This window comes from Salmo salar, chromosome 15 (genome assembly GCF_965601325.2).
Source record: "Salmo salar chromosome 15, fSalSal1, whole genome shotgun sequence".
Classification (NCBI taxonomy): Eukaryota; Metazoa; Chordata; class Actinopteri; order Salmoniformes; family Salmonidae; genus Salmo; species Salmo salar.
In genome coordinates this window covers 54,507,575-54,522,867 of record NC_138305.1, presented here as the reverse complement: position 1 = coordinate 54,522,867, position 15,293 = coordinate 54,507,575, and the positions used below count along the sequence as shown (strand labels likewise).

Sequence of the window (15,293 nt, the reverse complement as noted above, 5' to 3'; positions counted from 1 at the left end):
CTTTAAAAAAAGAACATTTCAATCAAAAAAATCTGAGTAGCATTTTCTTTTTATTACATGTATTAATAACTCTTGTCCAGCAGTGACAACAGATTGAAAAGGTCAAACAGTAAATCATGGTATAAATGACTTAAGGCAAAATGTAAAAAAATAAATACAGAAAACAAATATTCATAAACAAAGGATTTAAGTTAGCTGTCAGGTGTATTGCATTTAAATCCAGGAATGCAATAACTGAACTTTGAAGGATGAAATTTGTCCATTCTGGTTGGAGGTTGCAATTCTGACATTGTGTTTTCATTTGAACCAATACAGGTCTGATTTGTGTGCATTATCCCAGGGTGATATACCAAGGTAACCAATTCACTTTTTCCTATGATTGATTTAAAAAAAAAAAAAAATGAGATGAGTTCCAAGCCTGCACGTACTTGATGAAATTGACCATGCCCACACATTTTCAAGTCCAGTAACATTTTTAGATGTCCCTTCTGAGAGACCAAGGCGAGTTTCCTAGGAAGCTGTGATGGCACCACCTATGGGTGGAGTGGACAGGGGAGGCAGGAGAAGAGACTTCAGTTTGATGGACATGGCTGCTATCTCTGGGTCCTGAGTTTCATACATCTTCACCAGACGGGCAAATTTAAGGACACCTGAAAAATTGTTCAAATAAGCAATGACTACCATGATTTCACAAAGAGCTCGAACTGAACATGAAGCTAAAAGTGAAAATAGATTGTCTCTCTCTATCCCTTCATCCTATATCGAACTGGTTTCACAAAGTGGCTTCTTACCCTCTCCCTCGTTGTTGAAGCCATACGCCTTGATGACCTCCTGTTGGATCTGGGTGGCCACAGGGAGCACCAACTGCAGCATCTTGCCCATGTCGTTGCAGGCGCTCTCCCGTGCCTCCTCCATCCGTGCTGCATTCTCTGGCACAGAGAAGGCCTGGATGACCTCACTCAGCACTACTGCAACACACAAGAGCATTGTGAATAGATCTGTGCCACAACTGGGCATTAGTAATACAGTGGGGTGGCAGGTAGCCTACCAGTTAAGAGCATTGGGCCAGTAACCAAAAAGCCGCTGGTTCAAATCCCTGAGCTGTCAAGGTGGAAAAAATCTTCCGTTCAGCCCTTGAGCAAGGCAGTTAATCCCCAACAACAACAACTGCTCCCAGGACAGTGGACATTGATTAAGGCAGCCCACCACACCTCTCTGATTCAGAGGGGTTGGGTTAAATGCAGAAGACATATTTCGGTTGAATGCATTAAGTTGTGCAACTGACTAGGTATCCACTTTCCCTTCCCTAGATAAGGCAAAATGATGTGACTGTTCATACCTCTGGCCTGCTCAACAGTGAGGGTGGGCTGCTGGGCTGGAGCTGAGGCCATTATTTATCTGGGAAAAAAGGTGTGACATAAGAGCAGATATTTCAATGAATAATGTGTATTTCAGATAACGTTACTTAGCTAACTTCTGCATGTTTATGTACAGTGAGTAATACTTTCCTGTGTCCATTACTCACACAATCATAGGAAAACTGCATAAATGGACATATCTATCTAGCTATATATTTAGCTTTATCAAATGAATCCAGAACTATGGATGGAGATGTTTGACATGAGTACAGTCTCCTTGTAGCAAGCTAGTTAGCTGTTGTGGCTAGGTAAGCTAGCTAGGTGACAGCATCTAGTTGAGCTAGATAGCTATTCCATCTTTAACGTTACTCTGGAATGCGCAATTAAATACCTACATAATCAATTAAATGCAGTATTGGTTACTTACAATATATTAGTTGAATAAATACAAACAGCCTAGCAAGAAATGTTTGGCTTGTCAGCTGGGTGGTGGGGAGTGACGCTTTACGACTCACCAATACGTCATTACGTATGCCTGGCGGAACAGGAAAGTAAACAAACTAAAGTGAAACAGATTTACAATATTTCATTCTTCCTGTAACAGTGAAACATTGAATTCGAGCATTACCATGAAAACACATTTTAGACAATATTTCCGCGTTTGAGAAGAAGGGATTTCACATGAAAAATCATGTTGGGACTGCTCAAAATCTAGCTAGCACAGGTAGTAGTCAGTAACTTTCTTTCCTGTCTGTCGTGCACATGTTGCCACGCAATCTTTCATTGCCGCATGACTCAGAAGTTGATTACAATATGGAGCAAAAACTTGCTGAGTTCAGAGCTCGAAGAAGGGCTGATGTGGATGCTAAGAAAAGCGAATCTTCTGAAAAGCAGCCCATAACATCATCTGACAGTGGCAGCACTTTGATCTCGGCCAGTTGGCAGTCATCAACAGCTGATGCAGACACACAGGAGTTTACAGAAGATCCAATCTCTGCTGTCTCTCAGGCTACAAGGACTAAACATTGGGGGGTAGGCTAAAACTCAATACTCAAAATACTATGGTCCAGTTACCCGTACAGTTTAAACCAAGTCCTGGACTAATAAAAACTTTAATTGGAGATTCATTGAGCATGCTGTCTGGGAAACCAGCCCTATTTGTCAAGTAGATGTCCGTTAGTAATACACGTCGATTCCATCTTGTCAATGTTCGCTAACTTAATTTCATCTTTCCCCACCTTTTTAGGATGGCTGGTTGCTGGAGAGCAATCTGGGTCAATGGCTTGGTTCAAAACGACTGGCTTTCACAAATCTGATTTTGCTGAAGGTGTTGCTTTGGCTGGTTCTACTTGGGCTGTTCGCCGAACTGGAATTCGGGTTGCCTTTCTTCCTTATCTCTCTCTTCTACTGGCTGTATGAGGGGCTGCGGAACCCAACTGCACGTCAACCAGGAGAACTGAGCGCTTACTCAGTGTTCAACCCAGACTGTCAGCCTCTCTTGGGGGCACTTACTGCAGAGCAGCTAGAGGGAGAAATGGGCTACAGACCACTGGCCAACAGATGAGACCCTCAAACAACTGACTTTAATCTGACATTTAATAGCTACTGTACTTTAAGCTTTCCACTGTAATAAAAATGAACTGGAAATGTATTTATTTGAATGGTGCACATTGCTGATGTTGATTTTGAAGTCAAATGTAGCCTGTTCCAAACTACAAGATCATTCAACACTGCCATACATTGATGATGCTGTGAAAGCACCAACATCTGCTTGTTAATTCCATTTAAATGTGTGTACTTGAAACTTAGAACATGGTATTACTGTACTTTGAGAAGGTTGACAGTGTCTGAAATATTTTAGAAAAATACACTTTTTAATATATCTGACAAGGCTCAGTTTCCTTGCGCTTTATGACACGACAGACGTTATTGGCCATTCATTTGGGGCTTCCAAACGGTACAAGTTGACGTCGACAAGCGGGCAGAGTAGCCCACGTTTTGCGAGCATGGAGAGGCCAGAGATTGCCAGACTAGTAAATTGGGCTAAGGAACAGAAGGTGAGTATTGGAGAAAGGCCAGCAGTGCATGTTCTACAAGCACTATAGCGGATGAAAGCACGGCATGAGCGTGGTTATGGACAGCGATGAAGAAGGAGAAGAGTGGAGTGCAATGGGAAGATGTGTGTTGAGGAAGCGTATTCTGCTGTCTCTGATGGCTCAGAAATTGAACCTGATGAGAGTGAAGAGGAATTACCTGTGGTGGCAGGTGTGGTGAAGACCTCAGAGTCCAAGCCTCGCCCCGATGGTCATGCAAAGGATGATTCGGGCCCAGTGGGAGTCACCATTTTGGAGAAAGTTGATCCCTGCCTTATGGATCAGCCAAGCCAAATGTAGTCTCAGGCTGGGTAGAAAAGAAGTTGTTAAATCTGTGAAGGTAGCTCGGAGTGGACTTGTGATAATTTTCTGTGTTTCTTCTGTCCAGAGGGAGCAGGTGTTTCGTGTCGTATTTAGGGACAAGACCTGTGACTTGCTTTACTCTCTGGAGCAGGGCACCTTTGAAAGGAGTGATTACTGGGGTGGCGTTGTGTTGAGGTGGAGCAACTAAAATGAAAGATCCCCTCTGTCACTGACACCCGCCGTTTGGTGGCGAGCGTGGTGAAACTGAGAAGACAATGTCTGTCTGACTTTTGAAGCAGAATCTTTACCTGATGAAGTTAAATTAGGATATGTCAGTTATCCAGTGAGAGCTTTTGTGTCGCACCCACTAGGGTGTTTCAGATGCCATGCTTATGGTCATGTTGCAGCACTGTATAGGAGGGAGATTCTGAGATGTGAGGAGTGTGCAAGAGGGCATGGTACAAAGGAATGTGTAGTATCCGTGGAAAAAAACTGTCAATTGTAGGGGTGCCCATGTTGCTGGGGATCAGAAGTGCATGGTGTGAGAGAGACAGGTTGAGGTTACCAGGGTCAAAGGTTGCAGGCTCAGAGTAGAACAGAAGGTGCTGTATGCTGAGGCAGTGTAGAGATTAGAGGATGATGGGTCAAGGGTGAGTAGTAGGCCTAGGCCAATACAGAGTGATACGAATTTGTGCTTCAGTAAGGTGGGCTTTTTAGCAGTCATTGCCATGGTTATCAACTGTACTGCAGAAATGGAACATAAATCACATAAAATACATGTTGTGCTGGAAGCTGCAGAGAACTACTTGGGTGTACGAGGTTTTACTGCAGAAGAGTTAAGGTGTTGAGCGAAAGAGTCCGGTCCTCCCAGGCGTCAGCCTGGTGTAGGAACAGTTTAGGTCAAAGTAGTGGAATGGTTTTTAATGAAAGTGGTATATAACTGTAGGGTTAGTTGGTGGTGCAATTATTTTCCCTTTCCCCCTTCTTTGTAATTTTTGTATCACAAAATGTGACGTGATCGACCACACACTACTGTACAGTAGGTGGCGGCATTCACAAACAACATGTGCAAACGCCATGATACCAAAGTAGAATAAGTCAACGACGATGATGATGATGATGATGAAGAAGACGACTGACGTCATTACGTACGCCCGAACAGGAACAGGAAGTAAACATACCAAAGTAGAACAGATTTTAAGATATCTCATCTGCGAATGTGTCATACCACTCTTTGTGGCAGTGAATCGTTGAATCCCCTCAGTGCCTTGAAAGCACCTTATATAACATTTCTGCTATTCAGAAGGCGGGATTTCGCACGATCGCGAGGCAATCTGCTTGGTAGACATCTCTACAATCCATCTAGCTAGCTAGTGTTTTTACCAGAGATTGATACGCGCCGTGCACAGCGCGCACATTGCATAGATTGCCACGCAGTCTATAATTTCTGCATGAGCATGAGCATGAGTCAGAAGTTGTTAACATTCGCAAAAGCTTGTAGAGTTCAGAGCCCCGTACAAGGGCTAGTGAAATGCAGCCCATAACGTCACCTGGCAACAGCGGCAACAATTTGAAGTCAGCAAGCTGGGAGTCAACAGCTGATACAGACTCACTGGAGTTGACAAAACATCCGATGTCTGCTGTCCCTCAGGCTACAGGGACTTTACAATGGGGGGTAGGCTAAAAGTAAATTACTCAAATGACTAAAACGTCAGTTACTGGGGTAGCTTCATGGCATAGTCATTGATAGCCTACTTCAATTCCACCCTTCAATGTTAGCTAGCTGACTTGATTCTCTCCTCACTTTTTTAGGATGACTGTCTGCTGGACTGCATTCTTGGTCGAAGGCTTGGTTCAAGACGACTTGGTTTTGCAAACCGGACTTTGCTGAAGGTGTTGCTTTGGCTGGTTTTGCTTGGGGTGTTTGCTGAGCTTGGCTTTGGGTTGCCTTTCTTCCTAATCTCCCTCTTCTACTGGCTCTACCAGGGCCTGCGGAGCCCAACTAAACTTCAACCTGGAGAACTGAGTGCTTACTCAGTATTCAACCCAGACTGTCAGCCTCTCATTGGCACTCTTACAACAGAGCAGTTGGACTGTGAAATGGGAATACTACAGCTAACCATGTAAAGCAGTGTTTCCCAACTCCATTCCTCGAGTATCCCCAACAGCACACATGTGTTGTAGCCCTGGACAAGCACACCTGATTCAACTTGTCAACTAATCATCAAGCTCTCAATGAGTTGGATCAGGTGAGTTTCTGTGGCTACAACAAAAATGTGTGCTGTTGGGGGTACTGGAAACACTGAAGTAAATGAACTGTTTTTAAATGTGTGCGAGTTATGCCTTTTGTGTTTAAATGTTATGTTTTTTGGTTGCACCTAGACTCAATGAACAATGCACACTGCTGTTGGTTGTAATGTAAAACTGCTTGTTAATTCCATTAAAATTTCTACATCTCACTAGTTTATTTGTCTTACTTGAATGAAAGAACAGTTACACACACACACACACACAAATACCAAAGAAAGACAGTTGTCCACGGGGGGCCAGCACAGGAAAAAAAATGTATGAAATTGTATGAAATGTATGCATTCACTACTGTAAGTCGCTCTGGATAAGAGCGTCTGCTAAAATGACTAAAATGTAAATGTAAAAAAAAAAAATCCATTACTTGATGTCACAGAGCAGGGCAAAACCACTAAGATCGGGTGACTGCACTGTGCGCATCACCACCCCTGTGATGTAGGTGAAGTCTTTGTGCCTGGGCTTGTAGATGGAGAAGATGAAGAACTTTGAGGCGGTGGAGTTGGGGGTGAACAGGAGACGGCAGTTTCTTCGGTCCCAGCCAGCCCCATCCAGGAACAAAATGTAGGCCCCCTCCTGAGAGACAGCGATAAGAATGAGGGATGGCATTGAGAGTTCCAAGGAGAAAGATGTATCTAGCACATGTGTTGTTAATGACACTATTTTGCATGAGGCTACTTACAGTAGGAGAGGCCGTAATCTCCTTGCTCTGCTTCAGCACTTCGTTATGCAGGGTGCCCGTGTCCAGAGCCCAGCCCTGGTTACCTCCTGCCTCATGGCTGTCAGGAAACCTGTAAACATAAAGGGATAAAAGTGGACGCTCCTCAGGGGAGGACCATCAGTGAATTTCATAAAAAATGTAAATAGTAAACCATTTAAAAAGTTGACCTTTTTAGATAAAACTATACTAACTATAATCACGTCACCAAACAATTGATCTCAGTGAACTGTGGTAGTTTTCTGAGTTCCAAGTTGAGCCAGGTCAGATCCAGGATCCAACGAACAGCTTGGAAGGGCATGCCTTCAGGTCTAAAGCAGCACCCTCTATAACACACATTACATATTATTATATTACTACAATAAATACTATATTACTACAATAAATACAATAGTTTATGAGAATATATTACTAATAACCTACACTACCTATACAGAGATCTGTTAACTAGGATCAGTAGTGAGGATGTTATACCTTTGATGAGGATCTGGAATTTGTTATGATTAATGTTGTTCTTCACCAACACATTGTCCAGGGCAGGATCCAGCTCCTCTTGTTGCAGAAGTTCTGGTTGAAGGGTCTGCAGTACGACAGGAAGCCAGTGAGCTGGAGGACTGCCCCTACGAGTCTGTCCAAAGAGAAGAGGACAACAGACAGTAAATGGTCACATTGAAAACCCTCTGGGGGAAAGAACTGAGCATTGATATTGTCTGTAGTGCATTGTTTTGTATTGCATTAAATCTATATAGATAATGCCTATAGTCAGAATACTGAACCTAAAGGAACGTTCTGCTATCCTTCTCTTATCTGTAACCTGCCTGTTGATCTGTGATCTAAACTGTTTTCTCTGCTCTGTCCAGTGCACTTTCTCTCCACTAAGCCCATCAATGAGTGCTGCCACCATTTTATTCCTGCATTTTCTTCCTTTTCGTCCAGCAAGTCCACAAACTCATCTACTGAGTGAACTATATTCTATTGTACTATTCTATCTATACATTATTTATTTATTTTGCATTATTTCTAATTCAAGAAAATGTTTTTTTTTTTTTAAGGTTTGGACCTTACCTGTTCCTCTTTCATGGCAGCATCAAACTTGGCTTGTACTTTGTCCAACTTGGTCTGTTTCTCGTCCAGCTGAGCCTGAGCCTTGGCCAGCTCAGCATTGGCTATAGTCAGTCTACCCTCTTGCATAACCAGGTTAGCCTGTCCACACTCTACCCAGGCTAACCTGGAGAGAGGAAATGCTGTTCACAATGGTTATCTAATATCAGTTCACATGCACATGTACACACAGACAAATAGTGTTACGATACTACTTTATGGAGGGTAACATCATTCAGCGCCTGTTCCCCGTACCTTTAGTGGCAGCACTTCCTTGTTGATGCCAAAGAAGATGGCCATGTCGGTGGTCCAGTAGAGCGGGCCGGCCACGATGTTTACCCACTACACGCTTCAGCACTTGGCGGTGAGCTTGTGTGGCCTACCACTTCCCGGCTGAGTCGTTGTTGCTCCTAGCCTTTCCACTTTACAATAACAACACTTACAGTTGACCGGGCAGCTCTACCAGGGCAGAAATTTGACAAAATGACTTGTTGGAAAGGTGGCATCCTATGACGGTGCCATGTTGAAAGTCACTGAGCTCTTCAGTAAGGCCATTCTACTGCCAATGTTTGTCTATGGAGATTGCATGGCTGTGTGCTCAATTTTATACACCTGTCAGCAATGGGTGTGGCTGAACTAGCCGAATCCACAAATTTGAAGGGGTGTCTACTTTCGACTTTCCCACGATTTACCTGTGGATTCCAGAGAAACTCCCCAGTCTGGACCGGAACACAGAGGTCTTGTTCCAGCACCCCGCCACCAGATGAGGCATGCATGTTAAGAACCCAGGGAGGGGAGGAGGGAAGAAGGACTCCATGATGCCATTGCCAATGGAGAAGGTCACGACCTAGATTGTGGTGAGAGTGGAGGATGAGCTGAGAGAGGAGAGAAGAGGAAAGAATGAGAGAGCTGAATGAGCAGTTTTGTATTCCTGGGTGATATTATTTTGGGAGTGGGAAAGAGCTTGGACAGTGTTTTTACTCATGCTTTTAAAAAATGTATGTCTGCTTTTTTCATCTTTGGATTTCTGTACATGTTGTTTTTTTTAAATCGTCAATATCCTTTCCCCTTGACAACATATAGCAGATTGATGCACTGATGTTACCTGCATGGTCAGACGACAGGCAGACTAGATTAGACAGGTCAAATGTGTATGTGGTATATTGTGGAAGAATTTCTGTACAGCAGATATTGTAGCTAATACCTCACGAGAGATGGACTTACGTGCAGAGCCGTTCCTCGAAAAACTAAGAATAGGTCTCAGTTAACCCACAGTTTTATTCCTTGATGTTTAAACCACATTCCAACATGAAAGGGTTAGAGAAAGGCCCTAAGAATTGCCAGAGTCCAGCAACCCTAGTCATAGAGCGTTCTCTCTGCTACCACACAGCAAGCAGTACAGGAGAGCCAAGTCTAGGTCCAAAAGGCTTCTTAACAGCTTCTACCCCCAAGCCATAAGACTGCCGAACAGCTAATCAAATGGGGTACCCAGAATATTTGTATTGACCCCCCCCCCCCCTCCCTTTTTTAAGCTGCTGCTACTCGCTGTTTATTATCTATTATTTATGCATAGTCACTTTACCCCTACCTACATGTACATATTACCTCTATTACCTCGACTAACCTGTATCTCCGCACATTGACTCGCTACCCCCTGTATATAGCCTCATTATTGCTCTTTTATTCTTTACTTTATTTAGTAAATATTTTTCTTAACTCTTATTTTTCTTAAAACTGCATTGTTGGTTAAGGGCTTGTAAGTACGCATTTCAGGGTAAGGTCTACACCTGTTGTATTCGGCGCATGTGACAAATAACATTTGATTAGATTTTATAAAGACCTTTTTGGGGGAGAGTTTCAGCCTGGCTTTGAACTGGTCAAAACGTAATTAATTGAAGTTATTAAGACCATGGAAGATGTAATTAGCTCAGAGCTCTTCCTTAAGATCAGGGAATATATTTGTGCGAATACAAAGACTAATGTGGATATGTTTGTCACCATGTATAAACAAAAAACTAACATTCCCCTTTGCATCAACCTTCCATGGATATTTTCTTCATTCATATTGAGGTTGTAATTTCAAGCCATTGCATACGTACAGAGAATTTGAATTAAAGAATGTAAATAATAATCTAATCGCCTCACTTCATCATTACACCTGTCACTCTCGCTCTCACCATAAGGTTACGTTAAATTGTTGATACTTTTCATAACCTATTGCACATACAAAAGTGGGATTTTATGTTATTCACTTATTTTTTAAATGTTTTTGCACCACCCTATTTTTGCAATTACTCTGTTTAAATGTCCATAATTTTAGAGTATGTACGAGAAACTGCTTGACCTGGCTCTTCAATAAGGCCATTCTACTGCCAATGTTTGTATATGGAGATTCCATGGCTGTGTGCTCGATTTTATACACCTGTCTGCAATGGGTTTGTTGACATTTTCGAAAAGTCAATAAAATTCAAAAACGTAAAAATTACTTTTCCATTAGTATTCAGACCTTTTACTCAGAATTTTGTTGAATCACCTTTGGCAGTGATTACAGCCTTGAGTATTCTTGGGTATGACGCTACAAGCTTGGCACACCTGTATTTGGGGAGTTTCTCCCATTCTTCTCTGCAGATCCTCTCAAACTCTGTCAGGATGGATGGGGAGCGTCACTGCACAGACATTTTCAGGTCTCTCCAGAGAGGTATGATCGGGTTCAAGTGTGGGCTCTGGTTGGGCCACTCAAGGACATTCAGAGACTTGTCCCATGCCACTCCTGCATTGTCTTGGCTGTGTGCTTAGGGTTGTTGTCCTGTTGGAAGGTGAACCTTCGTCCCAGTCTGAAGTCCTGAGCGCACTGAAGCAGGTTTTCATCAAGGATTTCTCTGTACTTTGCTCCGTTCATCTTTCCCTCAATCCTGACTAGTCTCCCAGTTCCTACCGCTTAAAAACATCCCTACAGCATGATAATGCCACCACCATGCTTCCCTATAGGGATGGTGACAGGTTTCCTCCAGACGTGACGCTTGGCATTCAGTACCAAGAGTTCAATCTTGGTTTCATCAGACCAGAGAATCTTGTTCTCATGAGGCTGAGAGTCTTTAGGTGCCTTTTGGCAAACTCCAAGCGGGCTGTCAGGTACCTTTTACTGAGGAGTGGCTTCCATCTAGACGTTCTCCCATCGCCACAGAGGAACTCTGGAGCTGTTAGTGACCATTGGGTTTTTGGTCACCTCCCTGACCAAGGCCCTTCTCTCCCATTTAAGTTTGGCCAGCAGCCAAACCCACCGCTTTGTCATTATTGGATATTGTGTGTAGATTTATGAGGATAAAAAAAATAAAAAAAAACATTTAGAATAAGGCTGTAACCTAACAAAATTTGGAAAAAGTAAAGAGGTCTGAATACTTTCCGAATGCACTGTATAGTGTATCTCTGTGCATTCAAATTGCCATCGATAAAATGCATGTGGTCACGTCTGGAGGAAACCAGGCACCTCTCATCACCTGGCCAATACCATCCCTACGGTGAAATGTGTATCTAATGATTGTTATTAAAATACCTGCGTGCCTCCATGTGGGTTCAATCCCTTTTGTGGGGAAATGAGGCCAAGTGGCATTCACAAGAGGTGAATGGCCATACCTCTCCTCACTCTCCCTACACCATGCAGTTATCTAGGTAATATACAGTACATGACACCGCTCAGTAAACCACAAGATATCATGTCCTTTTATCAATGTGGTCTAAATACACTTATAAAGTCACAAAAATAGGCTATATTCTATTTGAACATATTCTTACTTAAAGTAAATGATCTGGTAAGCCTTCATTTATTATTTTCTTTACAGACCTATTTTGTCACTATACCTGTCAAATTACAAAATAATATTGTACTTGATAGCCTATTGAGGAATTGTAATGGTCATAATGACATTCACCTTTTTTTCAATAGACTGTCAGGGCGACAAACGGAACCTCCGGTGTTTCTCGCTCTCATTTCTTGGCCAGAACTAGGGTTTCTTAGAGACAGAAGTAAATATAATTAAGAAACATAATTAAGAATCATCATGAACACAGTCTGAATGGTTCTACAGCCATTACGGAACAATTATGGATTACTGGAGCTAAAGTGGCTGACAGTTTTGTCACCGATTGGATGCTGGAAGACATCGGCCGCAAGCTTGACCCAAGACTGCTTGGATGCAAAAAAGGCAGGTCAACGACAGATGTCATGGTCAGCCTCCTAGACATGATACACAATCCACTGATGCAAGTAAGACCATTATACTGTATATGCACCATAATAACAGCAGATTTTGGCAAATCCATCAACAAAGTTGACCTTACAATGGTACCAAAGTTCCTGATTCAGCTAGGAGTCAGAGTCCCTTATCCCCTGAGTCTGTAGCTTCATCTCCAAAAGGAAGCAGAGGATGAGGTACTTAGGCACCCTTTCACCATGGCAACATCTGACCTGTGGAGTGACTCAAGGTTAACTTATCTTCCTGGCCCTCTTCGGCAGCTCACTTCAGAAGTTCGATCACAGGTGGAAATACATTGTTTGCCCATGTTCTCCTCCAGTCTAACAACAGGAACTTCCTACCACAACCAATCATCGCAACCTCTAGAAGTAAAATGCCACTCACACAAACTCAGACCGGTCACAGCAAGAACTGAATGATCTCAAAGATTTTACCATGAATTTGCCACAGCATCCCGATAAGTTTTCTAGATTGCTTGTCATCCTCACACTGTATGTGGCTGACAAGGGTCCCTTGCTATCACAGTATGACAGGGTCAACAACGTTAGGAGAATGGACTTCATCTTCTCTCAATGTATTCACAGCTATCATACACAGACGGAAGGGATAGAAGGAAGGAAGGCTCGAGTGTAAACAATATCAGCCAGTGTGAAGGATACTTTCAGGCCATATTGTGCAGTGTGCTTTGAATTTGAAGTGGAGATCTAATTGCATAGTGTGAGATGCTGCACCATTTCAGATTGGTGGAATTGTGTTTAACCTACATGTTTCTCTCCATGACCCTCCTCTCCATGTGCATCCAATCTCCTTGGCTCCTGAACTAAAGCTAGAGAACATAGAGAGAGAACTAGAGAACATAGAAACAACTAGAGAACATAGAGAGAACATAGAGAAATAGAGAACATAGACAGAACTAGAGAACATAGAGAGAACACACATAGAGAGCTAGAGAACATAGAGAGAACTAGAGAACAAAGATTTTTATGTTATTTTATTTAACTAGGCAAGTCAGGAACAAATTCTTATTTACAATGACGGCCTACCAAAAGGCAAAAGGCCTCCAGCGGGGACAGGGGCTGGGATTTTACATTAAAATGTAGGACAAAACACACATCACAACAAGAGATACACCACAACACTACATAAAGAGAGACCTAAGACAACACAGTGTGGCAGCAACACATGACAAGCCAAGGTAACTTATGATCTGCCCTTGCCAGTACTAAGTGGTCACCATCCAACCCTGCCTATAATAAGTAGGCCTAGTCTACTTTCCATATCTGCTCTTATACCTGTAGCTATGTTGTAGAGTAATTATATAGTATACCTACCTGCAACAGGACATTAGACACTATTCAACCATGTAGAGCTGTGGGGTAATCAGTGGGATCATGCCCAATACTTACAAACCCTCCAGTGTATTAGTCAAAATAGTGTTAGCTGGGACAGAAGCCTGCACACCCTGTAGCTCTCCAGGAAAAGGGTCTATGACCAATGCCCTACATGCCGTGACAGGTCAGGAATGCCTACTAACCCTAATATAGGCATGCCTACTATACTTAATAGCACAGATAGTCTCTTGTTATTGTGGTGTTGGCCATAATAGACCACATAAATGCCAGTGTTGATCTGGGCCTGGACTCAGAGCCCAGGGTCTTGGTCCATTGGCAGTAATCCCTGAAACACAAAGCAAGCTAGCTAATTGTAGCTAGCTAGTTAATGTTTGCTAAACAATTGCCAGCTAATCGTTTTGTGAATAGAACTCGTGTGCATCGACTTCAGATGTATTTGAAATATGTTTTGTTGCAAACTAAGTAGCTACTGCATATGTCTAGCTATTTATCTGTACCCATTTCTGCTTATCCATTGATCAATTCCATGATGGTTTGACGGCTGTGTCGCAAGCTACACGCAAACAAATCGTCAGGACCAATGAGAGGAGAGCTACTGAGTTTGGACGTCACCTACACATGTCCATATATGGCGTTTTGTTGGGAGCCATATTGGAATACTTGCGGTGACAGCCGGTTAAATGGTGTCCCTTGACAAGGCAAGAACAAAATGTATGTCAGGAGAAATGCAGTATTATCATAAGGAGAGTTATACTTGGAATATTGAGGAGGTCGGAGAGAGAGAGAGAGAGAGAGAGAGAGAGAGAGAGAGAGAGAGAGAGAGAGAGAGAGAGAGAGGGAGGGAGGAAAAGGGGGAGCTTGAGTCGGTTTTAAATGGCGGGAAAAAGGAGACGGTTATTTTAAAAGAATGGTAGAAAGTGTAAGCAGAGTGAGTTGAAAACGTGAATGAGGGCGAAGTATCGGAGGTGATAGGTGTGGTGAAGTTCTCGGAGCCCGAGGCTTTACACCGAGGGTCAGGATAAAGATGAGTCTGTGAAAGTAGGAGTGAAGTTTTTGGCTGATCCATTTGAGGGTAACCAGAAGTGGCCTTGTGATAATTATGTGTTTCTGCTGGTCAGAGGGAGCAAGAGATGTGAATTGTTTTACTACCTTTAAAAAAGGCCGCCATTGAAAGGAGTGAAGGGAATATTCCCGGTGTTTGTGGTGCTCGTTGTTTGGTGCAACGCAGACAGGGTGGCGTGAGTGGAAAAACAGAAGAGTCATTGTCAGTTCTTTTGAGTTTTGATGTTGAGTCTTTGCCCGACAAAGTGATGTTAGGGTATATAAGTTATCCTGTACAAGTTTTTGTGCCGACTACAATATGTTGTTACAGGTGTCAAGCTTATGGGCATGTGGCGGCAGCAGTGCGTAGAAGGAGGGTTCCTAGGTGTGAGAAGTGTGCAGAAGGGCATAAGAAAAAGGAATGTGTAGCATTGGGGAAAGTAGTGGTATGTGTTAATTGTAGGGGTGCTCATGGTGCGAGAGAGGCAGGTTGAGGTTTCCAGGGTTAGAGTAGTGCAGAAGTTGTCATATGCTGAGGCAGTGAAGAAAGTAGAGGAAGATGGGTCAATGGGGAAAGATCCTGAGAGGAGTGGTGTGAGTAGTAGATCTGTACCAGTACAGAGGGACAAACCAACAAGTGATATATGTTTCAGTAAGATTGGATTTTTGGCATTTACAGTAGTGGTTATCAACTGTACTGCAGGGATGGAACGTAAGTCGCAGAACATAGAGGTTGTGGTGGCAGCTGCAGAGAGGTATTTGGGTGTGCG

At 43.0% G+C, this 15,293-nt stretch overlaps 3 protein-coding genes and 1 long non-coding RNA gene across 7 annotated transcripts; 2 read left to right on the top strand and 2 right to left on the bottom strand.

Annotated features, from left to right (window-relative positions):
- Positions 1–31: 31 nt before the first annotated feature.
- grcc10 (gene rich cluster, C10 gene) lies at positions 32–1,885 on the bottom strand. 2 transcript variants are annotated; one of them, XM_045695208.2, is made up of 4 exons: positions 1,786–1,883; positions 1,340–1,398; positions 792–965; positions 32–650 (listed from the first exon to the last, which is right to left on the bottom strand). In XM_045695208.2, the coding sequence occupies exons 2-4, from the start codon at positions 1,389–1,391 to the stop codon at positions 511–513; spliced, it is 366 nt and encodes a 121-aa protein (XP_045551164.1). In that variant the 5' UTR covers positions 1,392–1,398; positions 1,786–1,883; the 3' UTR covers positions 32–510.
- An 18-nt stretch (positions 1,886–1,903) lies between these two features.
- LOC106571628 (SAYSvFN domain-containing protein 1) lies at positions 1,904–3,248 on the top strand. The gene is made up of 2 exons (XM_014144931.3): positions 1,904–2,390; positions 2,605–3,248. The coding sequence occupies exons 1-2, from the start codon at positions 2,121–2,123 to the stop codon at positions 2,920–2,922; spliced, it is 588 nt and encodes a 195-aa protein (XP_014000406.1). The 5' UTR covers positions 1,904–2,120; the 3' UTR covers positions 2,923–3,248.
- Positions 3,249–4,890: 1,642 nt separating this feature from the next.
- Positions 4,891–6,213, top strand: LOC106571629 (SAYSvFN domain-containing protein 1). 2 transcript variants are annotated; one of them, XM_014144932.3, is made up of 2 exons: positions 4,891–5,429; positions 5,567–6,213. In XM_014144932.3, the coding sequence occupies exons 1-2, from the start codon at positions 5,286–5,288 to the stop codon at positions 5,879–5,881; spliced, it is 459 nt and encodes a 152-aa protein (XP_014000407.1). In that variant the 5' UTR covers positions 4,891–5,285; the 3' UTR covers positions 5,882–6,213. The 2 variants fall into 2 exon arrangements, 1 of the variants encoding a protein (XP_014000407.1); XR_001320957.3 differs by having other exon boundaries at positions 5,313–5,440; positions 5,567–5,821.
- Positions 6,169–14,058, bottom strand: LOC106571630 (uncharacterized). Of its 2 annotated transcripts, none has more exons than XR_014380637.1 (7): positions 11,807–14,058; positions 8,570–8,752; positions 7,842–8,336; positions 7,251–7,404; positions 6,971–7,102; positions 6,741–6,849; positions 6,169–6,634 (listed from the first exon to the last, which is right to left on the bottom strand). It is a non-coding gene; the product is annotated as an uncharacterized LOC106571630 (long non-coding RNA). The 2 variants fall into 2 exon arrangements; XR_014380638.1 differs by having other exon boundaries at positions 12,895–14,058.
- Between the last annotated feature and the right edge of the window lie 1,235 nt (positions 14,059–15,293).